This window comes from Dermacentor albipictus, unplaced genomic scaffold, assembly GCF_038994185.2.
Source record: "Dermacentor albipictus isolate Rhodes 1998 colony unplaced genomic scaffold, USDA_Dalb.pri_finalv2 scaffold_11, whole genome shotgun sequence".
Classification (NCBI taxonomy): domain Eukaryota; kingdom Metazoa; phylum Arthropoda; class Arachnida; order Ixodida; family Ixodidae; genus Dermacentor; species Dermacentor albipictus.
This window is the reverse complement of record NW_027225565.1, coordinates 13,443,491-13,469,544: the sequence shown is the minus strand read 5'-3', so window position 1 is coordinate 13,469,544 and position 26,054 is coordinate 13,443,491. Positions and strand designations below refer to the sequence as shown.

The 26,054-nt window shown below is 45.1% G+C and overlaps 1 protein-coding gene across 1 annotated transcript in view; it reads right to left on the bottom strand.

Moving 5' to 3' along the window:
- The window catches only part of LOC135914949 (endothelin-converting enzyme 2-like), a 69,014-nt gene that overhangs the window by 27,284 nt on the left and 15,676 nt on the right, over positions 1-26,054 (bottom strand). Inside the window, exons 4-6 of the mRNA XM_065447881.2 lie at positions 19,769-19,953; positions 18,007-18,241; positions 9,444-9,617 (exon numbers count right to left, since the gene is read on the bottom strand). Coding sequence (XP_065303953.1) covers positions 9,444-9,617; positions 18,007-18,241; positions 19,769-19,953 — 594 coding nt within the window. The remainder of the gene's footprint in view (positions 1-9,443; positions 9,618-18,006; positions 18,242-19,768; positions 19,954-26,054) is intronic.

Sequence of the window (26,054 nt, the reverse complement as noted above, 5' to 3'; positions counted from 1 at the left end):
ACTGTCTATGCTTAAATTTCGGGGTCGTCGTCTCTAGTACTGTAGTTTTCTAACGTCGGACGTCTCTGGTTGAACTTGTCTTTGACGCCTTCGGTAATTTTCTGTTTTCGTAGGGTGCGGATTTCTGTTCCCGGCATGGTTATCTGCTGTTCCATTCTTTGCATAGCTTGCTGTATTTCTGCTATAAACAGAACAGCAACAATCGGCCTGGGCGAGCTCAGATCCGAAAAGTTCAACACCCCAAACAAAGGCACACCGCAGGGATCGGTCATCTCACCCATCCTGTTCAATGTTGCCATGATTGGACTGGCCCAACAACTAGACCAAATCGACGGCGTACGCCACGCCATGTACGCCGACGATATCACTGTATGGGTCACCAAAGGCTCACTCAGGGAAAAGGAAGAAAGATTACAAGAAGCTGCGACATGCGTAGAGGAATATGTCAAGGCAAGAGGTCTAGCCTGCTCAACGGAGAAGTCCGAGCTCCTAAGAGTATGGCGAGGCAAGAAGAATCGCACCATCCCACAGGAAGTAAACATGAAGTAGAACATCCACCTCGAGGGACAGCCAATCCCGGAGAAGACGCTCATCAGGATATTAGGAATGTGGATACAATCGAACCAACGATGTACCCACACAATAACACTACTTAAAACTGCAGCCAACCAAGTGGCCCGCATGATAATGCGGGTCTCGCGGAAAAGACACCGCATGAAGGAAGCAGACACACTCAAACTGGTCAGAAGCCTGGTGGTCAGTAGAGTGACGTACAGCCTCCCGTACTACCACTGTACGAAGCCCGAAATGCAACAAGCGGACGCAATCCTGAGGAAAGCCCTCAAGACGGCGCGCCACCTACCGCAGTCAACATCGACCGACAAACTCCTGGCCCTGGGGCTACACAACAGTCTCTAGGAGCTCCAAGAAGTGCAGATAATCGCGCAAATGCAAAGACTAAAGCTATCGGCAATGGGCAGAAGACTCCTGAGCAGATACGGCGGTGAAGCTACCATAAAGGAGACACAAAGCACGGAGACGATACCGGACGAATACAAAAACACCATCAAAGTAGCACTGATACCCAGCAATATCGACCCGAACCTACACATGGCACGAAGACAAGCAAGAGCAGAGTATGTACAAAGAACACTGGCAACTAGACACGACACAGTGTACGTAGACGCCGCTACCTACACTCAGGACAGAAACCACAAGAAGAGCAAAGTCGCAACGGTGATCAACTCGGACCTAAAAAAAATCACCAGCGCATCAATTCGGAGCTGTACGGTAGTTGAGGCCGAAGAGGCAGCCGTGGCTCTAGCGGCAGCGGAGGGCTGCCGATCCAACAGGTCCTTAACCATACTCACAGATTCACAAGCAGCATGCCGCAACTACCTAAACGGCAGAATCAGCCACAGCGCGCTCCGCATCCTCCCCTCAAGTGGCAAAACCGTCAACAACCAGGCCAAACACGCGATAGTTTGGGTGCCGGGACATACCGACATTACGGGAAATCAGGAGGCCGATAGGATAGCTCGAGGGCACGCAACAAACCAAGCATCCAACAATCCCGACCCCGCTGAGGAACTTCCCTTATAAAAATGAACGTTAACATTCTTTAGAACTCCTACCAACTTTCTATTTACTTTATTGACAGTCTATTTACATTTACATTCTAGTAACATTTGTTCATACACAGTCAAAAGACTTCCTTCTTACTTTTGTATAAAGAATATTTTCAATACACCGTTAACAGACTTTCTTCTTACTTTTGTATGAAGAATATTTTCAATACACTGTTAACAGACTTCCTTCTTACTTTTGTATAAAGAATATTTTCAATACACTGTTAACAGACTTTCTTCTTACTTTTGTATACAGAAGGTTTTAAATACACCGTTAATAGACTTCCTTCTTATTTTTGTACAAAGAATATTTTTAATACACCGGAAAAGACTTCCTTCTTACTTTTGCACATAGAATATTTTAAGGTCCCCATCAACATGTATTTTTCTAGCTTTTGTCTCTATAACCACTTTAGTAGTGCGTCACAAGGCTCGTTACTTTTGTGTAAAGAATGTTTTACTATACGTCATCGAACTATAACTATATTTTTTTGTTTGAAGGACATGTATCCTCAGTAGGTCCACAGCTCGTACTGTTTGCCGAAAAATATTTAGAATGGGAAGTAACTTGAGAGTTTTTGATAAATTTTTCTAACACACATTAATGCCTACATATGACATACTCAGGAGCCAAGCTCTTTGTTTTAAATCGTAGTCCCAGTCCAAGTCGGTAGCGAATTGTTGACGGAGCGCTACTAAAATGTTTAAAGAAATATCTTCGTAAACTGTTAGAACTAATCTTTCTATAGATTCTACTGGACTACGTGGGCGTGCGGTGACGTCAGCACACTCCGAGAAAATTTGCTTGCGCTACACCACCTGACCGGTGTGATAGCGGACTACTGTGCAGGCCGCGCACCTGTTGCAGAGCTTTATCTGGACCTTCGGGCTGGTTAATTAAAGGCCAATTTACACTTGAGCCGTGACGCGTGCGGTCGTGCAGAAAACTGTACATTTCGCCCACTGGTTCACAAATTTTGGCATACACTGGGCTCGCACATGCAGTGTAAACCGAAATGTCTGTACCAGTCTACGAAATGTGCAAATTTTCACCCGACCACACGCGTGCGGGCAGGCGGGTGGTGTGGCGTGGGGCTGGAGCGCTTATTTGCCCTTACCACACACTGCTATTGCAATGCCACCAATTAGCTTTGCAACGAGATAATCAGGTCAGTGCATACTGCGATATAAATAGTACGCCCTAAGCTCGAACGTGTCAGCATAGTAGTGTCAAGATATTAGTTAAAAAGAATAAAAAGAGCCGAAACTCAGGGTAACACGGCGCTGGAACGTTGCCGCTCAAATGTCCAAAAGGCTGCAAAATACAGCTGCTGTTGAGTGAGAGCGAGTATTGACCTGAGAAGCGCACAGTTCGAATAGAAAGAAAAGCTGAACTCTGAGCAAGTAACACCTTTCTGTGAAAAAATAATTAAATTACCCTTACTGTATAAAAAATGTAGCTTTCTACGCGTTCCTATTCGCACGCTTTCGTCCCTGCCTCCTACTGACGGCTGCTGCACATTAAAGGAAATGGACATTGCATCAAAGTGAAGGCAAAGTAACTATGTCAACTGATGTGCTTTATGGCGATGGTAGCTTGCTGTGTGTGAAAACAGATAGAAAAGAAATAATTATGCACTCTTAACATTCAGTGATCTTGCTCCACAAAACGGCGACAAAATTTTGAGTTCCGACAACGGGTCATCATGACATCCGTAATAATGGCATTCCGTATGCCAAGAGCCAGGATATCAAAGGCCATGCTTTTGCCGTTCTTCGGGCGTCTGAAAACTGCTAACGTCATAGGCGCCACGCTTTGGAATTGTATTTGACTATAAAAATAGTACTACAATGTGCTTCACCGCTGGGCGCTAGGGAGCAAAGCTTTGTCTTTGAAAGCAGCAAGTGCTAAAGGATGCTCTTGCGCAAAATAGAATAACCACATAATTTACCGAATATTATATTTTTCTATGTTTATTACATTTCGAGAAAAAAGTCGGTTTTCAGAACAATAATTGTCTAGAAAGATAAAACTATACAGCCCCTAAATGCCCAACAAATTGAGCCGGCTGTCTTGTCAGTTTTTTTTTCTTTGTCAACACCGCGTTGGCCATGAGGTACATTCCTCCCTCTAAGTGCAGTTCCCAGAAAGGGGTGCGTACAAAAGGCCGGCCACAACTTTCACTGAGAGGCGACGAATGTCTAGGTGTGAGTCAACCATCACAAAGTAGTGGAGAAGGGGTGGGGGGGGGGGGGGCATGTTTCGGCTTGGATGGATGGATGGATGTTATGAGCGTCCCCTTTGGAACGGGGCGGTGGCTTGCGCCACCAAGCTCTTGCTACTATGCTGCCTAATATCCTACCTAGGTTAACCCATGAGAACAAAAAAACACACTATGAACTACCACGTCCAAATTTTCTGATACCCTATTGCGAACTGTGCTTTTGTACGTCTCCGTCCTTTGTCGTTTCCCTACTTTTCTTCCACCAATCCTCCAATCGCCTCTTACTGATGTCTATTGCGGACCTGTTTGCTTTTCCACTGTTCCCGCTGAACCCAAGGGCTTCAAGGAGGCCAGTGGTGCCTAAATCGACCGCTGGATAGATGTCTTCACATTCTAATAAAATATGCTCCGTCGTTTCCCTAGCTTTACCGCAGCAAGCACATGCTTCTTCTTCCTTCTTATATCTCGCTTTATACGTGCGTGTTCTAAGGCATCCCGATCTCGCTTCGAAAAGTAATGAGCTTCCCTTTGAGTTATCATAAATGGTTTCTTTCCTAATTTCGTTTTTTCCCCTTAAGTAGTTACTCATGGCAGGTTTCTTTTCCATTGTCGCCACCCATGAGATTAATTCAGCCTCTCTGACTTTCCGCTTGACCTTCTTTGTTGCTGTGTTGCCCACCCCACAGGCCGCATACTTGCTGGTAAGCTTCCTAGTTCTTTTCCTCCACTGTGAATCAATGTTTTGCCTGTACAGATACCTGAACACTCTCCCAGCCCATTTACTTTCCTCCATATTCCTCAGCCGTTCTTCATACTCAATTTTACTGCGAGCTTCCCTCACTTCAAAACTAGTCCAGCCCATATCCCCTTGCACAGCTTCATTTGTAGTCTTCCCGTGAGCGCCCAATGCGAGGCGACCCACTGACCTTTGGTTCCCGTCGAGTCCTGATTGTACCCCTGATTTAAAGCAAACAACCGCATTTGCAAAAGTAAGTCCTGGAACCATTACCCCTTTCCACATACCTCGGAGGACCTCGTACCTATTGTATCCCCATAGCGCTCTGTGCTTCATTATGGCTGCATTTCTCTTCCCCTTGACTGTTATGGTTTTTTCCTGTGTTTCCATATATCCGTTGCCTTCGTTTATCCATATACCAAGGTATTTATATTCTGTTACCCGAGGTATTTCTTGGCCCTGTATCTCCACTGTCTGTTCACTGTTTTCATTGAATACAATAACACCTGATTTTCTAACACTAAATTTCAAACCTAAATTGTTGCCTTCCTGTCCACAAATATTAGCCAGACGTTGCAAATCACTTTGGTTGTTTGCGAGCAACACAATGTCGTCTGCATAAAATAAACCTGGGAGTTGCTGCTCTATTACTGTACCTGCCTGTTTGTATGAGAGATTAAACCCGATATTACTTCCTTCTAGCGCCCTCTCCATCCTCACCATGTACATCATAAACAGCAGCGGGGATAAAGGGCACCCCTGCCTCAGTCCCTTGTTGATATGAACTTTCTCCGCGCTCCTCATCCCTTCCCATTCAACGCAAACAGTATTTTCTAGGTAAATCTCTCTCAAAAGCTGTATACAATCGTTACCTAAGCCTTCCCCTTCCAGAATATCCCACAAAATGCTGCGGTCTACGTTGTCGTATGCTCCTGTAATGTCCAAAAAGGCCACATACAACGGTCTGCTTTCTGCTTTTGATATTTCAATACACTGAGTAAGAACAAACAAGTTATCATCCAAACGCCTACCTATTCTAAAGCCATTCTGAAGCTCTCCCAAAATGTCATTATTTTCTGCCCATGCTTGAAGCTTTAATTTGATTGCCTGCATTGCTAGCCTGTATATTACCGATGTAATGGTCAACGGTCTATACGAGTGAATTCTGTCTTTCTCCCCCTTACCTTTATAAATTAAATTCATTCTACTTTGTCGCCAACTGTCTGGTATTCGTCTATCTTTTAAAGTTTTTTCAACTGCTTTCACGAGAGCTTCCTTACTTTTTGGTCCCAGTTCATTTATCAGCCTAACGGGAACCTCGTCTAGCCCTGTGGCTGTGCGCTTAGGTATTTTCTCTTCCGCTTTCTTCCAGTTTAAATTTGTAAGCACTAGCTCCTTTCCCCCTTGGGTCTCTTTCATGCTCTTTTTCTCTTCAAATACAACCTCGTCCTTGCCTTGGAAAGATTCGGCTGTTACTTTTTGGATGTAATTTATTGCTGCTTCTCCTTCCAGTCTGTTTTCATCTTCAGCTTAAAGAGGGGCTTTAGTTCCGCGGCGGTCAAGGCGAAGCAGGTGGATGGAAAGAATGTAGCATGCCTCTCCCGCGCATGCGCAAAAATTTGACAGTTGGCCGAGTCGAGGCAAAGAGGGTGACTATCGCAATCGCCATCAGTTCTTTTGCGACGCCGGCATGGTACGGTCGAGGGATGTAGGTGTTTCGTGGCGTATTGTAGCCGCAATCTAGCTGTTTTTGCTGCTTTTTGTTCTTATGATGTGTTGTGGCTAATTCATCAATGCAAGCCAACCAGCAAGGTGTTTGCGAAGCCCACGGTGCTTTCTTCATTCCGTGATGTGCGCGTTTCTGGAACTTCTCTGCCAGCTGCGATGCAGTGTCGTGTGAAGTGATTCAATATTGGCACTGCCCGTGTTTTAAACTGCACGAGTAGCGAATAGCTGTTCCTCAAGACTGCTATGCGCCGAAGTTTTCTCTATCTCCAAACTATAATAAAAGGTATGTTCTTTTCCATCATTTTTCATAAACATTTTATTTTGATGTTATTTTATTTCTTCCTACGCCGCATTCTGGCAGGTTATTATAGCGCGAACTGTAACGACGTGAAATGTTTTAAGAATGATTGTCTTACATTTGTCAGCTGCCCCGCGTCATGCGGTTCGCTTGAAGTTGCTATAAACAAGAAGCGTACAAATACTTCGTTTTCACAGTGTTCGCATTGACTTAATGTGTGTTAAATATTGTCTGATCATGAAATCATTCTTTGCTCTTTCGTACTCTGGCTGCACAGGATGAGAGATAGTAAAATATTGAGCGTATAGTTTCATGGTTCACAATTACATATGTTTCAGCGAAACGGTTCACAATGACGTAGGTTGCACTGGTTAGACAAGTGCGAATGTGAAAGAAAATCATTCGCGCTTGTTAACCATTGCAACCAATGTCATTGTGAACCGGTATATTTTGACACTGATATTTTGTTTCCGAGTAAAAATAAACGATCACGTCAAATTACAGAAGCGTTCCATATAATAAGGCGTGCTTAAAAATGCGTCAGTCAGCCATTGGTTGCTATCACTGACAAAGCATTTGTATTGTTGAATACTCCTTGATGCTCTGTAATCTGTTTATATAAATATGGATGACACGTTTTGCACATGCTCGGTGCAGCTAGCTGGCGCTGTTACGTTCAGTCCTTCCAAAAATAACCAGCTGTGAGTAAGCGCTCGCGTGTCCACCGTCTCTGCGTCCGTGTCTATTGTGCGCGCTACAAGTTTCACCACGAATAAACCATTTAATTAACTTTTTGAGTGAGTAACTCATTTATGCGGATAATTGGTAGAGAAAACATTCTGGACACTTTCCTAATTTTAATAACATGTAGTAAATACTACGCAGCAAATGATATGCATTGCAAAATGTTCCCAATCCTTGCCAACTCCTCTGCAAGTAAACAGGGATGACGGTTACAATTTTGGATTCATCTGAACCTTGTTAAAAAGCTGCTCTGTGTATGTGATATGCTAACCTGAACATGATGTTAACACTGACCATCTTGTTTCTGTGCAGGGTTGGTTCATTCTGCAAACATTCTGGACATCAGCTCTGAATCTAAAGAATACATTATAATCGATGCTTCCTAGAGATTATGCGACAGCTGCCATGCCGTAATCAACTAAGTCATTATTAATTTATTATTTTTATTGATTTCTCTACTACTTCTTTCACAATTCTGTGTGAATATTTTTTGTGTGAATAAACTTATTTCAGTGCAAACTTGCATTTGTTTTCCATGTACATGTACCTTCTGGGTTTCATACTGCCTTTTACCAACATGTTCACGCATACTGACACATTTTTACACTATGCTACTAGGTCGCATGTGGGACAAATGTTACTAGGGGGATAGTAAGACGTCAGTAGCAAGTACATAAGCACATGGAAGTAAAATATTGCCAGAGTGTTACTAAAGAGCCAAAAGACTTGTGTTGGTTGGCGGTTAGTAGAATGTTTACAGACCATCTATGAACATGCTTCAATTGAAGTACGGTAGCCAATTCTTGATAGGGTCCAATTCTTGATAGAATCCAATTCTTGGTAAGATGTTACTAGGCTGTATAAAGATACCAAATGTTAATAGGTGATTGGTAGGAAGATGGCAGAACATTTACAAACATTGTTCAATTGGAAGAACGTTAATACGGCGTATAAAGAAAGCTTGCTAATAGGGGATCGGTAGGAAGTCAACAGAAAATATATGAACATTTTTCTTTTGAAAGAATGTTAATATGGTGTATAAAGAAAGTTTGTTAATAGGGGATTGGTAGGAATTTAACAGAAAATATATGAACGTCTCTCTTTTGAAAGAATGTTACTAGGGTGTATAAAGACAAATGTTCATAGGAAATTGGTAGGAACTTTAAAGACATCCTATGAACATGTTTCTATTGGTAGTTGGTGGCCAATTGTTTCTAGGATGTTACTAGAGAGTTGGTAGGATTGTATAAAGACATTTGGTAGAATTTCAATTGACTGTTATTAGGTTCTAGTAACAAAAGTCTATAGACTGTCTAAAAAATGTTGCTAGAAATTTTTATAAGGGTTGAGCCGGTGGCCCAAAGCTATTCAGAGATACTAAACTACAACAGAGGCATCAGACGAAAATACCCGCCCCCTCACCAACAACTAAACAGAGAAGACGCCGTAGCATGGCGACAGCTACAAACCGGAACATTCCCGTGCCTAAACATGCTAAGCAAGATCTACCCCACGCAGTACGAGAGCAAGTGCCCATGGTGTGGAGACAAACCAACCCTATACCATACCACATGGGCTTGCCAGAAAACAGAAGGGCTAGCCATAATAAAAAACCCGAGTGCGGAACAGTGGGAGAGGATGCTATCCAGCGACATCCTGAAAGTCCAACAAGGACTAGTAAGGCGTGCACGCAGGGCAGCTACCCTCAGCGGAGCCCTGGACTAGGGGAACCGACCCTGGAGAGAAGATGGAAGACTCCATCTGATGCCGCAAGAATCACTGCAAAATAGAGCAAATAAACGTTTTTCATCATCATCATTCACTCAATATTATAAATGCATGGCCAAGGGTGCTGCTCCAGTGCTCTTCATTTCCTTCCCAAAGTATATACTCTTCACTTCACTGCGGCTCAGGATGAAGAGAAGCTGGCAGGCTCGCTTTAGCGAATTTAATCCGTTGCTAACCGCCAATACAGGGGTACGCAACTATTGGCACACCGTTTTACAGAAAAGCCAGAAAGCGAGCGCCAGACGAGGGCTTGTTTAGTGCGCTACGAGCCGCGACTGGGCGAAACGAGCACGTACGTGTAAAACCATGACGATGACGTGAGAGTGTACCAGCTCCTCGTACGCCCCACGACGGCGCAAGCGGACGCGCTCGATGCGCCACGACTCCAGGTCGAGCCGGCGGCCCATGGACAGCATCCGGCGGCCGTCAGCATGCCTCCACGTCGGGTGGAGACGTAGGTCGAAAAATGTCTACGAGATGGTGTCGAGACGCAAGATATGTCAGCTACGCCAGCACTTGACTCGGAGAAGTCCGGCAAGAGACATTTAATGTTAAGAAACGAGGGACGAACTTGAACGCGAAGCCAGCGCATTTCGGCAAAGCGGCCGCTGTTGTTAGATAGTGGCAGCCTCTTAGCAACTTTGTCCTTTCAATGAGACCCTCTTACAAAACTCCAGTGCCTAAATTGTTTCGATCTAATGACTCATAGCAGAATGTTGCAAAATGATTCATGTTAGCTTTCGAGAAAGAAACTTCGAAATGGAAATTGGTCCTACTCTACGCTGGCTTTCAATAAGGTGTTCAATATATAGGCTGTTCTTTTAGCTGCATCAAATTTTTAAAGATTGCCTATGGCAGACAACACAATTCTAACCCTTGGTCTAAATAATAGATGGAGCTGCCTTTACTTCTGCGAGGAATCAAAATGTTCAATTGAAGAATGAAAGTAATTACGGTAATCACCTTTCTTTTTATTGCGCTACATATTCAATACAGGAATTATAGCCGCTGACTTCGCACGACGTATGCACTTGGAACGAATTCTCTGGGCAGCCCCGGTTCCGAGATAATTTTCAATGTCAAAATGCAATGGTGTTCCAGTTATTTTTTTTTGCTTCATTGCATAAAACAGCGATTTCTTAGAAAAGCTCCATTTCACGATGCGAAGGTGGTTAGCCAACGAAGCTGTGGTATTACATCACAGACCACTGTGACGTAGCCTTGAATGATTGACGAATGCACTACGTGAAATGATTGAGAGCAAGACAAATGCGCTGCAACAAAGCAGTAGCTAAGTGTGCGTGGCTTGCTTTGGCCAGGAACCACTGCGTCCTGCCTAGCCTGAGCACGACGTCATTATGCATACTGACGTTGCTGTTGCTGTCGACGCTCATCATCTTCACGCTGCTCTTCGGAAGTCCTAACTATGCGTGGCCTTCCCGTAGCGCTATCACCACACAAATGAAATCAGTTGCTAGGCGGGTTCTTCTACATATGTAGCGAAGTGACGTCACTCCCTCCTTCGTATGTTGTAGTTGCCGCTTCCCGGCAACTGCAGTTTATGCAACCGTAATCTTCACAAGGAAATGGATGCGACCAACGCTACCCGCTTTGCATTGGTCAAACGCGCCTTATCATATACCATGTGGATTTGACACTTGTGTGGTTCTTTTTTTATTGTTGAACGAATACTAATGTGCCTTTTGCATGCGTAGTTTTAATGGAGATAGGCACTTTTGGCTTCAATTCGTGGAATGGTTTTCTGTCAACTGTTCTGTCGACGGAGACGAAAAAATCTCGGGATCCAAGTCATATACAGCTTTGCTGTAAAACGCCCGTGTACCGTGCACAGTATGCACGTTAAGAACCCATGGTACAGTCAAAACTATTCCGGGATCCCCCACTAGGCAAAACCTCATCATATCGTAATTTGAGCATGTGAAACCCCAGAATACATATATTTTTTATTTTACGTAGAAGGCCTTATACTATTAGGGTCCTTTTGATGCGTGTCGAAACTTACGCTCACTCTCGGGGCTTCACTGTATCTCGTCCAGGCTATTCGGAAAACCCGAGACTGCAAACTAGTGTAGCACTGAAGATTTCTTAGATTTATAAAACAGATATTTTGCGTTCTGTAACCATAATTTAGAAAAGCACAGTTAACCATGACATCGCCCTCAGAGCATACACGCTCACATATATGGGCCATCGGTTCTTTTGCATAACAAGCAGTTGTCAGTGAGGACGAAAGCTCAGGCACGCGCCCGCGACATGCTGCATTTTTTGTATATTTCTCGTATCCTCACTTTCTCGAATTCATACCCGCAGCCACACTGAACAAGGTAATATGGCAGCGTTCATGTAGGGTCTTTTAATTGCTTTTGACAGCAATCTTGGCACAGTACGACCAATCAGATGCCCTCTTACAGCGTTCTTTGCTCTATGCTGTAACGTGTCGTAATAATTGTCGTAATCTTCAGAGCAATCTATACACCGCGTGCAGCGCCTATAGAGGCGCCACAGATGGCCACCTAGCGGGCACTTTCAATAGCACGCGCCGGAGCACTAGCAGCCGACAACCCTTTGCAGCAAGAACGGCTGAAGTTCGCGGCTGCGATTTCTCCTTTGTTCGGGTGCCAGACTGCTTCTTCCTGCAGTGACAGCTGTAGGGAAGACGTTGACCTCTGTGGGAGTGGGTATGAACATGATGTTACCGGTATTTGGGACAACATGGCCCACATACGTGCCAGGTGCGTCCCGCGGACAAATAACACGAGCCCCATTCACATGAAGTGGAGGTCATGTTAACTAGTCGATAAATTCTGTTGAGTAATGCGAGGTCTCGATCGTTTTTTTTTTACTTCTACCGTTGCCGTAATGCTCCTGCTGTACCTCAGTAATAGGTACCCATCATTAGTGCAGACTTATATCAAACAAATCCACACGGTGTGATGTTTGCATATGCCGTTGTGATTTTTCTGCCGATGAATACATGTGACATCGCCGAATAAGTGTTGTCAAAGTCGTCTCAAGAAGAGTAATTGCGAATTTATTTATGGAGACGCGTACACTAGTCGACGAAGTCACCAAACGCACGGGTTAACAAAAGCGCGTGTTAGCGCTGTACCGCCGATGCAATTCTGTTGCATACGCCGATCAACTGCAGTTCCTGCAATATTATATTCCCCAAGGAGGCTGCTTGGAAACGTACAAAGTTAAAGTCTGACTAGCATTTCAGTACTTTTTAAAAATGTTACTAGGGAGAGGTGCCACATGATATATTTAAAGGCAGAGCAGCGCCAGTCAAAGTAGATGAGTGCTGGCGGCAAGGCCGGGTTTAGTCCTCGGCGGCGTAAGCTTAACAATAAAGAATTCAGTTGAGTACTAAATTCGCATGCGAGAAGAGACTACTTTGCGAAACAAACAAATCACTCGGCGTGTTAAGTCTGCTCAGACAGCATCGAGGTGTGATGACTTACCAAACGTTACGCGAACTTTTCAGCGAAAAATGGAACAAAAATACCAGATGCAGCAACTATTAGCAATTCTCGCCCTGAACTACCTATTTCCTAAACACGTTTCTCAAGAAACCACGATATCTAGATGCCCTCGAGCGGAAAGAATAAAGTTGTTAAAGAAGCACTTGCTTGGTATCATCCTGATAAGACACAGCGTGATTTATACCCCTTACAAACGAAGCAGGGTGAAAACCTCGCAGCTCAAAAGAATCAAGAGTTATGCATGAAGCAACTAGCAATAGTTAAGCATGTGCGAAGCCACGCATAAAATAGATGTAAAGACATGAAGTGCGCGACAGCTGGTGCAAGGATTTACCGGGCCACATAAAACTAACAATTTCAGTTCTTGCAAGCTTCAGTAGCTTCAGCATACAACACAATGCGCTCGTGCAGTCGTGCTGCCTAGCTAGCGCAACGCCGTGAAGAAGCTGAACACAATATAAGCGGCAACCGGCATTGCGAATTTTAGCGAAATGCCTTTAAACCGCATGCTGCACTGCAGACGAACTTCGTCGCTTACGCGTCTATGACCGAGTGGAAAAAAACACCTACGCGACAAAGGAAAGGATGAGAACAAAAAATTTCCTGCCGAAACGACGATCCATTGGTACCGTTGCTCCCGATGACGAGGCTTTGCGGGGAATGATTAAAACCATAGAGTTTCTAAAAATACCCTAGAGGGAAATGTGGCGCTAGTGTCTACGGGGGTTCTCATGAGCGTCGCCTCAACCTACATGGGAATGATGGGAAGTACAGGCTTCGGATTGACTTCGGTCTTTAGACTAGTGGCGTTTGCTTCTGGCGCAGTAAACAACGCTATACTCAAATATTATCGCGTAAAATCTAATTCTATTTCCGCAGTATGTTATATAATGCACAACACGCTACATAAACTTTGCATGACGTTGAGATGGAAGCATGGTTTACTATGGTTTGTCAGCAGGACACACCAGGGTATGCATACTCGTGCGATTCTCTTCCCAATTTAACGCCAAAGAATAATTATTTATTCATTTTTGCAACAGCAAAACAACCGTGCATGTACTTATATAAAAATACTCATCAAGTATTTCTGGAAATAAAAATGTTGTATTGTGACAAAGCGTTGCGTCCTTGAGAGGAATTCTACAAGTGTCGTCTGCTACGAAGCCTGCTCGCTGCAAACGCGAGACTTTTCTCGCAGACGACAGGCACTTGCGAACTCTCTCGCTCTTTCGAAAGGTTGCGTCGGCTGTCACAATTGCTGAACGCCTTCAAGTAATTTTAAGCACATCTGCTGCCGTGCTAGGTAGGACGCTAGTGGCCTCCTACGAGTATGCTCCATCATATTTTATATTGGCGTACCGCTTCCGAAGCGTTACAGCGTGGCTTTGCGGGTACCCATTGTGCGACACTAGACTACAGCTAGGAAGCAGCTATCTTTCCTACCACAAGTAAGTTTGTGTTCTCAAAGTCCTAAAACACGCATTTCAATGAGCACATAAACGAGCACATAATGAAGCCCTCAATAAAATTTGATTGTCAAGCCACTAGAAGTACAATTGTATATGTCTTGTATCAGTAGTGCCTTCTTTGTTCTATTCTGAAGTTTCATAAAGCACGTAACGCTACAGTGCCAACGTAACACACTTAACAAACAAAGGTCTAAACGCTCAAAACATGTTCTTTCAACGTTTACGATGCCGCCGCTTTCTCGTCACGGCTTCGACGCCACACCGCGAGACAAGCATCGTCCCAGTCGCTGGCCCAGCGCGCTATCGCCACTCTGAGCAACCTAACAAACGCAGAGAGCTTTGCGTTCCACTGTCCAACTGCAGGTTATAGCAATTGCGCTTGGAGCGAAACCGAAACTTTTTAAAAAATACTTGTACACTAGTTCGCCAGTCAACAGAATGCCAATCCGAAGCCTGTACTTCCCATCATTCCCATGTAGGTTGAACGATCGCAGCGCCAGATTTGCCTCTAGGTATACTAATATGAAACTCTATGGATTAAAACCGTATCGCCGGGACGTTCTCACCGGTATTTTAGCCCCTTACCCTGCCACAATTCTTCTTCGACATTCCTTGAAGCATTGGCCACCCCACACTTGCGAAGGATGTTGCCTATTTTTCTCTGAAAACGTGAATAACACAGAGAAGCACCATCAACGCCGTAGCAAACTACGGCGCGCGTCTGGCTCCTTTCCCTTGTGTTCCAAGGTAAATATACCTGGTAGCGAAGCTTCCATAGGAGCCCATATCTTCAAAACATGGCGGTCCATCGCCGGTTCATGGGGCATAGCGCCATCTGTATGTGGTGGGAACACTTCCGACGGAAGAAAAAATAACGTGACGCCATGTCCGTTAAAAGCAGAAGTGACGTCATTTTGTTTTCGAAGGCGCGAAATTTGTTTTGTTGTTCTTCCCTTGGAGCTATATATTCAAATGCCCCGCCATTCATCTTGATGGGCGTTTCGAGCTTTCAGCGTGGAAAGCGATGCAGGAAAAGCCCAGCCGTACGGTTGTCGAAATCGCATCCCTGCACAGAACATACTTTCTTTGGAGGCCGACGAAAGCTCTAGGTGTAGAGTGCTGATCCTGTTGTCGGATGCCAAGCCCGTCGGCCAGCGCAGTCGTACGAAAAGAACTACACAATTATCTGGCGGTCGTAACTCACTACTTTTGACTGAACAGATTAAGAAGCGAGGAAGCTACCCGCGTCACCAAATTCAGGCAAACTTCGACAAGCAAGAAAGCACAAATTGTGAGGGGGGCGTATTTCAACAGGTGAACTTTACAAATGCGCCTTTCTGCCCGTTTCAAGACGTGCATTGCACTGCGAGTGGTAGTGGCGTCAACGCCCCCTGTAGCGATGGGCGCTGAAAAGAAATGCATTTATTCATAATAATAAAATTAAACGTATTTTCTTAACTCATCACGAATATATAAAATTGACTAGGAATCTTATTTTCGTTGAATGAAGCTAACTGTGTCTCGTTTGAATAAAAAAACGTGTTTTTCTTTCCCAACGTTTGTTCCCTCCAAACATAGTCGCGCTTCAATCGCTGCTCCCATAACCCCCCCCCCCCCCCCCCATGCTGATGTCGGTGACAATCTGTACTGAACCGCTTTTCGCCCGAAGCTTCGCGACCTATTTGAATCGACCTTGTGTGTTCTGCGGAAGGTCGCCACCAGTGGCGCGTCCATCCGCGCGCACTACAAGTATATGCTTCGAAGTGCATAAGTCTCTGCGAACACGCAACATCGCTGCTATTTACTATTAAGCTTGCCGAGGCGGCCAAATCAAAACGCGTCAAGCGTCTCAAGGCACTGGCATGCCGTGATACATTCATAAGGACATTTCACATCGCTTGTATCAGTGCACGTGTCCGTGGCGCCATGGTTTCAATATCAGGCTGCTGTGCTAGAGCTCCTGTGTTCGAATCCAGCCGTTGGACAATTTTAATAATGTGTAATTATTTATTACGCCGTACATTGTTGAAAATGACGAGTTTACGAACTAACAACGCCGCTTGAAGCCGGGAAGGACGAAGTTTACACAAATCCAATCACTTCGCATAATTCCCATGCTGGCTCAACCACTCTGATTGCAGCTCCTGTAGACACTAGCGCCAGAATTCCCTCTAGCCGCTGTCTAGGAGGCACTGAATGATGGGGAAACGAAAGGAGGCAGTCACTTCGTTCTGTTAGAGAGTTGATTCGTTGGAACCATAAACATTCCTACAATTACAAGAGGTACCTCTGGCACTGCGATTGTTCAGCCACTATGGGAATAATGGGCAGTACACGGATTTCTATGGGCTTCGTGCTTGGGGCTTCAGATGTTCCTGCGGCTTCATTTATTACGTTTATCTGCGCCTAAATTGGAGTAAATTGCACGGCACCTCATACTTTTTGTTAATCCACCTCATACTTTTTGTTAATTCCGTCCTTCCCGCACGCTCGGCGTTGACGCCTTGCTTCTTCAGCTTAAGCATCTTCTCTGCAACTGCAGAAAGCATTGCCCGCGGGCATACCGTTTCAGTAAGGCGACGAACCTTCTCGTCGAAACTCTTTTGCCGCCGATTGACGCATGATTTCTTTAAGGCAGTGTCAAAGGATGAGTGAATGATACTGCGCTTTACAAGCTTAGAATGCGAAGAATAAAACATCAAAACCTGTTTTTTTTTTTTTTTGCTCTAGGCTGGAATTCCCAGCAGACCTGTTTGGATGAGAAATGCAGCCCTAAATCGCGAAAACTTAAATACGAGTCAGCAGGAATCTCGTCAGTCAGTATTAAAGGTGCGATGCACTGACGAAAAATTGAAAATAATTCGGAACACTGCTTTTGCAAGCCTTTCGCGTCATATTCTAAGACTACTAAAAAGTCCTCAACAAATCTAAACACACGTAGTACTTGGATGGAGGTCAGTCGCTGTTGCAACAATCTGTATAATTTCGCTAAGAAAATGTCACTCAAAAAGGGAGAAATGCAAGATCTAATGCAGATAGCGTCCTTTTGTAGAAAGATGTCCCTATTCCACTCCACACAAGTGGAGCCGAGGTAGGTACTTATGAATGTAAGGGATGCGTACGCTATTCCTTACGTACATTCCGTTTCGCATAACGTGAAGTGGCGGAAAGGGCGGGAGTAATGGTAGTTTTTACCACACTCGATAAGCTAGCAAAAATGTTCAGAGCCATCAATAAAGGAGCTAGGGTATCTGTGTGTACTAAGAATCACCACGCTCAGCCTGTAAAGCGTGCAATTCCTTTGGATTGCAGCACGTCATACATAGGGTAGACGGGAAGATGCCTAAATGACAGATTGAAAAAACATAAGTAGAACACCATAAAACTAATATCCGGACATCTATGTTTGCACTGTAGGGACTGCGACTGCGCGCCTATATAGAAAACAAACAACAAAAAAAGACTAGCATCATGTCCAAATCAACACATAGGTTAACAAAGGATATCGTTAAAGCCCGACATAAAAAAATCTGGGTGACTCGTGTCAGCTAGCGGCCCGTCACGCTCTCAGCTGGAAGACGTCAGATTCCTTACTGGAACCATTTTTCACGCGTAGTAGGCTCGACCATGTGATGGCCTCTCATATCTCTCATCTTTTGCTGTCTTCTGTTTATTCATGCTCAGTCAGTACTTATTCTGGGCATCCAGTAAACAAACCTTCAGTTGTTAGTGCGCCCTGTGTGCGTGCCATTATTCTTCGTCTGGTCCCTTGCGTTCTCTGGCGCTGTTTTACTACGGGTATGTGTTTCGCTCTGATTATCACTTCCAGAATGAGTCAGCTATAGGTGACAAATCACTCGGAGAATTCGTGACGTCAGGCGTGCCTTGAGGTTGTAGAAAAGGTCGAGCTTGATCGCCAGCTCGACGGGGTTCTCGGTGGTGTTGACGAAGCTCAATCCAACGTCCCCGAGGAAAATGACCAGGGCGTCGGCCCGGTGCCGCGTGGAAGCTTCCAGGCACTCGCCGAACAGCATCGCAGCCTTCACCGAGCTGGGCGTGGCTTTGTCTAGGTAAGTCGGTTTTTTGCTTGCTGGGATTTTAGTCGCTTGTGTGGTTATTCTGCGTGAAAGGTGGCAGGGGTAGTGCTCATGAGCCTCGCAGTCATGCAGTATTAAAACTGAATAAGGCCACAATACTCTTATAATCGCATTCTACATAGAGTCCACTAAGCAAGCGGTCCTTGAGCGTTACCCCTGCATTCGATGGAGCTTCTTTCCGCTAATACTATATAACGTTTGATTTCGGTCTACGTATGTTTCACTTATTAAGTGGGACATATAAATCTCCTTTTCATATAGGTTCGATGATGTAGCTTAAGTGAATCGAGATTCAAAGTGTAGAGAAAAGCGCTGGCGCACGTTCAGGTCACGGCTTAGGCTAATTAGAGGATATTTTGCGCATCACGGTTAGTTCGCAAAAACTATTTGTAATTCCCTTCCTTTGGCGATATGTTCTCTATTGCTTTTCACGGGTCTCTTTTTAAGCACTGCTGTAGAGTATAAAATGATTTCTAAATATCCTTCGAGCTTGAACAGCTTTATTACGTTTCCGTTCCAAACGACACAGCAGAAAAAAATTGCCGTGGTTGAACGCGGTCGAAGTAAGCTTGTCGAGCGATAGCTCGATTTTTCTTGCTTTGGGAAAGCGCGAAAACATTGCTTTGATGAGAGAACTTTTGTAGCAGCAACTACCATATCTACAATTGCACCAAGCACAAGACAACACACAGACGCTTCTCGGCGCCATCGGCATTCCGGCGCGAACGCGCAGTGAAGGATTGATGGATGCTGTGAGCGTCCCCTTTGGAACGGCGTGGTGGTTTGCGCCACCAGGCTTTTGTTATCCAAGTTTGCACCCAAGTTGTTAGGCAAGTTCGAAGTTTCATGGAGCCAGGGCCCCTGGCGGTGGCAGCATGAAAGACTGACCTTGAGGCGCTGTTCGTTTTGACTCCACAACGCATTAAGCAGGCTAAGTCCCTGTTTGACCTTGGCTTAGCTTGAAGGTCACATTTACGGAAATAGACGTTTTCTGTGTTTGCACCTGGAGTAGTAGAGCTATTGCTCTAAAAGGTGCAATAATGGAGGCTTATTCCTGAACCGTCATGAGCTTTGTTGACAGCGTGATTTTTGTTGTTGATCCGCTAGCTCTCTCTGTAGGGCAGTAAAGTGACCTGAAGGGCCTGTTGATCAACAGCAACATAGTTCACAAATTTGCGTTAAAGCAGTTCGCCATTGGCCGGCCAACGTATAGCGAATACTATGTCCATCATTCCAATTGACTTGCAGTTTCTCTTAGGAACATATCTAGCTTATGAACGTTTTTTTTATTGCGAATGCGGGACTTGATCAACTTAAGTGCATTTCTTTTCTTGCGCCAAGTACAACACTAGAGAGTGCGTGCACAAACGGAGGAATATAGGGGCAACAAACAGCTTGGTTACATTGGAACGGATAACTTTATAATATGAGTTACGGGCAAGCTACCAGAAAAGGGAAAGGAATTGGGTGATGCTCGCAAAAGCCAGTACGGTTGGAACACATCTTTAGTGAGCGAAGAAATACAGGTGATGAGCGAGCGCTGTCTCACCTTGCGGTAAAGCCGAAGCGTGACGTCGTCGTCGTGCTCGGCGCCATATGTTTGAGCCCGGAGCGCGCGTGTGACCACAGCCGCGTCTCCTGCTCGTCGTGCGTGCTGGTAAACGACGGCCTATTAAGCCACCCCGAGCACACGTACGCGTAGAAGTCGTCGCAGGGGTCGCCGCTCACTGTTTCCTGCGTATGCAGAGGTCAAATGTTGCAGGCAGAATCGATTTGCGCACCTGATAGAAATGCGCTACAGAAAAATACTCAACACGGAGTGTACAAGTACGAACAGAATTTGCGAAATTACACTGCCTTATTTTCCCGTTCTTTGGGCCGAACTTGTCCATGCCTAGAATCCTAGATTACACCGGTCAATGAAGCCGTTTGATTCTTAACTTCGCAGCCATAGCTCCACTTGAAATATGTCCCATGGCACTAAATCGTAAAGTTATTCCAAACTTTTCTATTCGATTTCTGCAACCGGCCCTCCACCATTGGTGAAAAAATTTAGGGACACCCTCACTTCCCTTGTCTGTCACGCGACGCCAGGAAAACCACGAAAGCTCATGTGATACGACGTGTACACACTGATTAAGCCTAATTAGACCGAACAAAGGAAAATTATTTCAGATGGGAAGCCTTTTTCGCAGTCAGCCCTCTGCAATTGGTGAAAAGTTTTCGGGCTGCGCCTACTGCACCTCTGTCATGCAACGTTACAAAACCGCGAAAACTAATAGCGTCAAAGTAACATATACGCATTAAAGGTGCGTTACTGTGCCGAACAACATTGATATCTTTTTAATAGCCGGATACTGCCACGTTCTGTAACAAGTTGAAGAAGGCCGCCAGCCGATTGCTCTGGTACAGGCTACTCATAGCTGTCGAGGTGAATGGATTTATTTGCGTACAATAAAAAAAAATTCTTGGCAGCATAGGTTCTATCGAGTCCTTTCAGCACGTACGCGACATCTGCATGCTAAAGTTTCTTCGCTGAGCATCCGTTTAAAGTGCATTTTTACTCTTCCGTCTCACACCACCGCAATTTTCTACCAGGTACCGAAAGCTAATCGAAGAGAAGTGGGCCAATCACGGACGATGGCACCATTCTACTTTCACTGCGCTAGCCCGGCACCACCGAAACTCTCTCCACTTCTGCGTGCTCCTCGCCACTGCTCAGCCAATTATACAAGAAAAACCTTCTAAGTAAGGCAATCCTAATCGTTTTGAAAGCAAACAAAAGTGACTTCTATAATCGAGGAGAGCGCTTCATTGACCTGCTCAAACAGCGCCGCGAGTCACTGCCCAATGCTTGTGGCGGCGGTTATCTAAGTCTGACGTCAGGAACTTGACACAAAAACATATTGAAATCGGTCTACGTTAGAGGGCCCTGCTCTCCCATTGTACCGGTCCTGCCGCGTTTTGCTAACTGACAGCTACAGGCGGCCCTAGCCACAAGCATTAACACTACTTCTAGCACTGCTACTGACATGGTAACGACCACACAGGTCCCTGCATAGCCTGCAAACGGGTGTTCGGATAACACGCCCTACATCAGTTCAAGATTTCAGCTTCAGCAGCAGCTAAGACAGCTAAGACAGCTAAGAAAAGGCTGATCGTGCTCGCTCGTTGTTTCGTGCGTGAAGCTTCGGTTCATTAAGTACACCATTGCGACATAAAAAAAAAGGTATCTGGGCTCGTATTCAGCAAACTTTCTTCCGCTAGAACTGCTAGTAGGAGAAAATACATGACAGCTCTCAAGCTGCACGTATTGCCGAAGGCGGCCAGCCAATTATAGGCAAAGAGCACTGACGAACAAAAAGCTTTGTGAATTTGGTTCTGTGGCCCGTATGCCAAAAAAATGTCCCTACCCTTGAAGTGGTCTTAAGAGTAGACGCTAGCTAATCGTGATGTCGCACATGACGTCAGAAAACACAATACACATGACCTCCTCCTGTGTTTTACTACCTTGTACTATATCTTGTCTATTAATAATCAAACCTCATTCATTCATTATTACAGAAGGTGACTGGTCAATGGCAAACAGCTCTTACGAGCAAAAGACAAACGTTGCGCGATACAGCACTTAGAAACTAACGTCGTTACAACTGACATCACGCTATGTAATAAAATACGACAGTTCAGGCATTAGCAACGGAAGCAAAGATGGACGTCGCTATATATGGCCACGTTCATTGCAAGAATAAGTGCGTCTCACGTCCGTGCCCACCTTGCCACGCATGTAGACGTGGGAAGCACTTTTAATGGCAGCACTTCAGCTGGCAAACAACGTGCAGAAGCTCACTAACCCTGTTTGCACAAGCGTCTAGATATTGTCGGTTGCTTGATCGTCCACCAATCATCCAGTGCAGAGCTGATAGATACAAAAATTCAAGCAGAAGCTTCTCTTGTAATTGTCTATGTATGCGTAAGTATTGAGTTGAGTTGAGTTGAGTTGTTGTAGGCTACTGGTGGGATTAGCCTTGCAGTTGCTGCCGGCAATTGCTCCACCGTAGCGACACTTAAAATAATTAAATCACGTAATCCGACACAGACCTCCCAATTACAAATGTTCACTCCTCAGTTCACCATGTTGAAGCCAAATCCGTGTCCTGTAGGTAATTAAGTATTGTGCCACTTGCTCACCTCCACACAGCACGGTGTAGTTATCAGTGTTATGAAACTTGATCCGGCTAGTAAACACGACAGCGCTGCGGCGACACGAATTGGTGCAGACGACGGCGCACGGTGAATTGATAACGCAAGCAAAGTACTGCAGGTGGTGGCGCCAGGTGCGCTGGTGAGATTCCGATCAATATAAGCCATTATCCCTCTTTAGCGCCTTATCCATCCGCGTCGAACCGTAATCAAACGTACTCCGGCAGCGGCTACGTATGACACGGCCGCTAGGGCCGTAATTTGGATGGGATCTGCAAAAGGGGCATGGGGCGGCGTGGGCTGAGAGCTGCGTGAGCGCTGTGGTGTCGCAGCTTCGTTCTGGTTGAAACGACAGGCAGCATGAAGGTAAAGTCGCTCGCTGCTGTGGGCTCTATCTTGAAAGCGGCTATCATCTTATGTGACAGACAGACGGAGGGATGGACGGACGGACGGTTTTTCTCATTGGGTAGGCATAAAGATAATTACGCATTAAAACAAGAAGGTGCATAGTGATTCGCGCGGGGGTGGTGTTTAGCCAGTGGGCAACCAAGCATCACTTCGTCGGAGCACGAAGCCGAATTCACAAAGCTTCTGGATCGTAAGTGCCCTTTGCGATTGGCCGGTCACCTTCGCTAATAATGTGTACAGCTTCAGCATTCTATGGAATTTTCTTTTAGAAACAATTCTTGCGTAAAAACGTTTTGTGCATACGGGTCCAGGTTCTTCCAGGTGGCACGCGTACAGCCAGTTCCTTCTCGACTAGGTAGCCGCGGGGTGCAAGCAAGCAGATCAGCCACTACTTTTGGGCATAGGCAGCCAGTTTGAGCGTGATCGTGCAGCTTTATAGTGGGAAGTGGACGCAATGAGGCTTTGTAAGAAGTGCGTCTAGATTAAGCAACTGTCGCAACTTCTGAGAAGCCCATAGAGAAGGACGTTTGTTTAGAGCGCAGTATTGGCAGAGTAGGGCGCACTCAGTGGTCTAGAAGTAAGGCATCGCGGTCCTGCTATCCCGTTGTACTCGTCGACCAACAGTAAGACTATACTCGCAGGAAACTGGCGGTGGTAAGATGGTAAGACTATCTGGCTTTGGTTTCCTCGAGTTCATAGTGAGATTATATGGTTGATATGCGCGTTCTTCTTATGTGCGTTCTTCTTCTTATATGTTCTTCGTATTTTCATAAAGGTGTCGAAAATCTCGGACGTTGAGGTGTCCACCTCTCATCCGAAACGAACAAATGAAGAAAGAAGCAAGCAAACAAAATTAGTCCCAAGGTTATCATCACTCTGCTCGCTAAGTGGAGGTGACATGAATGCTGCTAATTAATATCGTACCGTATCCTCGACTTGTCTGAGCAGGTTAATGTCGGCTGTTATATGCTACATGCATAGCATGCATGCAACCACTGCATTGAATCCTGCGCTTTCGCACATCGACATCTTACACGATGACGTCGTGCCTGCACTTGTGTTTGACCGGTGGCAGCACCGCTGCCTTCCGCACCTCAGTGATTGGGGAAGCCTAATGCGCGAGAAGAAGCATAAATACGCGAGAAAAAGCAACGACCCATGTTTGATCACACATGCCATGCCCAGTTCAGCGTACTGATAATTTTGAGTAGTTGATTTTCATTATTATTTTTCTTGCTGCCTCTCCAAAATCTCTTTAAATATCGTGCCATAACAACTCAGTACGGCTTTTCGTTTGAAAGGGACTCTTTACTCCTTGATCCCTCCTATAACAGATGACCGCAGTTTTGATAAGCTTTTAAGGCACTAAGTGCGTGCTCGACGCAATATGTAACGTTTAAAAGCCAGCTGGGAAAAGCTCAACTTAGCTTTTCGCACGTGGTCTTTGGCTCACTGAATTTGCTTCACTTTCTAGAGTGTTCGAAGAACTGTGTGGCCTGACGCTTGTCAGTAAAACGCGCCTGCTTAATCATCATCCTTGTCTCGTTACCTGAGTTAAACTCATCAGTGTAGACATTTGGGCTTGTTGGTGTAGCATTTTGTGTAACTACAAGAAAAGAGTTACAAGTTTTCTTGCTAGTTACTGTCAATTAATTCTGGCTAACAACATCGATACAAAACCAAGCACTATGAATTATGTCGTACCGCAGCGGTTGGTGCATACCGAAGCCTTCGTATCTTTATTATATTTCAATCTCGATTTCGGACCCTGTGCTTTACCACCTTAGTAGCACTCGATGCTAACTAACGCTTCAAGGAATGAGCATTTAACCAATGGCTTTGATGTTCCGAAATCTGACCTAGGTGCTGTCTCAGCGTCATGTGAAATATGGCTCTACGGAAAAAACAACTGTAAATTTACGCCTGTTTCTAGAGCCAGTAATTCATCTGCACACTATATGAATACCACCTCATCAAACAGTGTGTCATCTAATTGGTCAGACACGTCCACACACGTTACTTATAATATCACGCACCCGCCGTGGTTGCTCAGTGGCTATGGTGTTGGGCTGCTGAGCACGAGGGCGCGGGATCGAATCCCGGCCACGGCGGCCGCATTTCGATGGGGGCGAAATGCGAGAACACCCGTGTACTTAGGTTTAGGTGCACGTTAAAGGACCCCAGGTGGTCAAAATTTCCGGAGTCCTCCTCTACGGCGTGCCTCATAATCATAAAGTGGTTTTTGCACGTGAAACCCCATAATTTTATAATATCACGGATATTATGTGTTATATGTAGGGATAGCTTCACTGTAAAGCGTCGCAGCATTGCCATCCGTCAAAACATAGTTATGCAATATATCTATTAGCGTACAATTCGATCATTAAACATTAGTTTGGGATTTATTATCGGAGTAATGCAGGACACTTCTTAGAAATGGCGCGCAAGAGTTTGGTCCGTTGAAGTTGTAAGAGAGTCATACGCATAACATTAGTGAAAAACATGACATACAATTTTAACAAAGCGTTCATTATGTTTTCTATCAGCATAATCTGCGTGACAACAAGCCTTCCTCTCCAATACGTACGGCGCCGTTTGGCCCACGTTCATGAGGAAAGACGTTTCCCCAATAAGGCATTCAGATAACTAAATTTATGGATCAAATCAAGCACGAATATCCCAGAAATAGATCCGTAGAATATCCAATCAAGTACAGAATAGTTTTATACTGCTAAACAAAGTGTAAAATAAAATTTGCATTCCGTGCTTAAAGTACAATGAAATCCTTATGAAATGGCTGGAAATTATCGAGCAGAAGTTGAACGCCGTGCCTATGCTCAACAGTCGCGGTCTTCATGCAGCAAAAAGCTGTGGACTAGTTTATGTATAAGACTAGAATTCATTCTTTCGCTCGCTCCAGCATCAATTGGAACAGCCCCACTTGCATTGATTTGTCTCGCTAGAGACTCCACTGTTATTTCTTATATTTAAGATAATGCGCCGGTAGCCGAATGGTTCTATGGCTTTGCGCTGCTGAGCTCCAGTTCATCGGTTAAGCCTCAGGAGTGGCGGCCACATTTTGATGGGACTTAAATGCTGAAGCGCTCGTGCGCTTACATTAAGGTGGACGTTAAGAAACTCCCGCTTGTCAAAATTCTTCTGGACTCCTTCACTACGGCGCGCTTCGTAATCACATCTTGGTTTTGTGGTGTAAAAGCCCACAATTT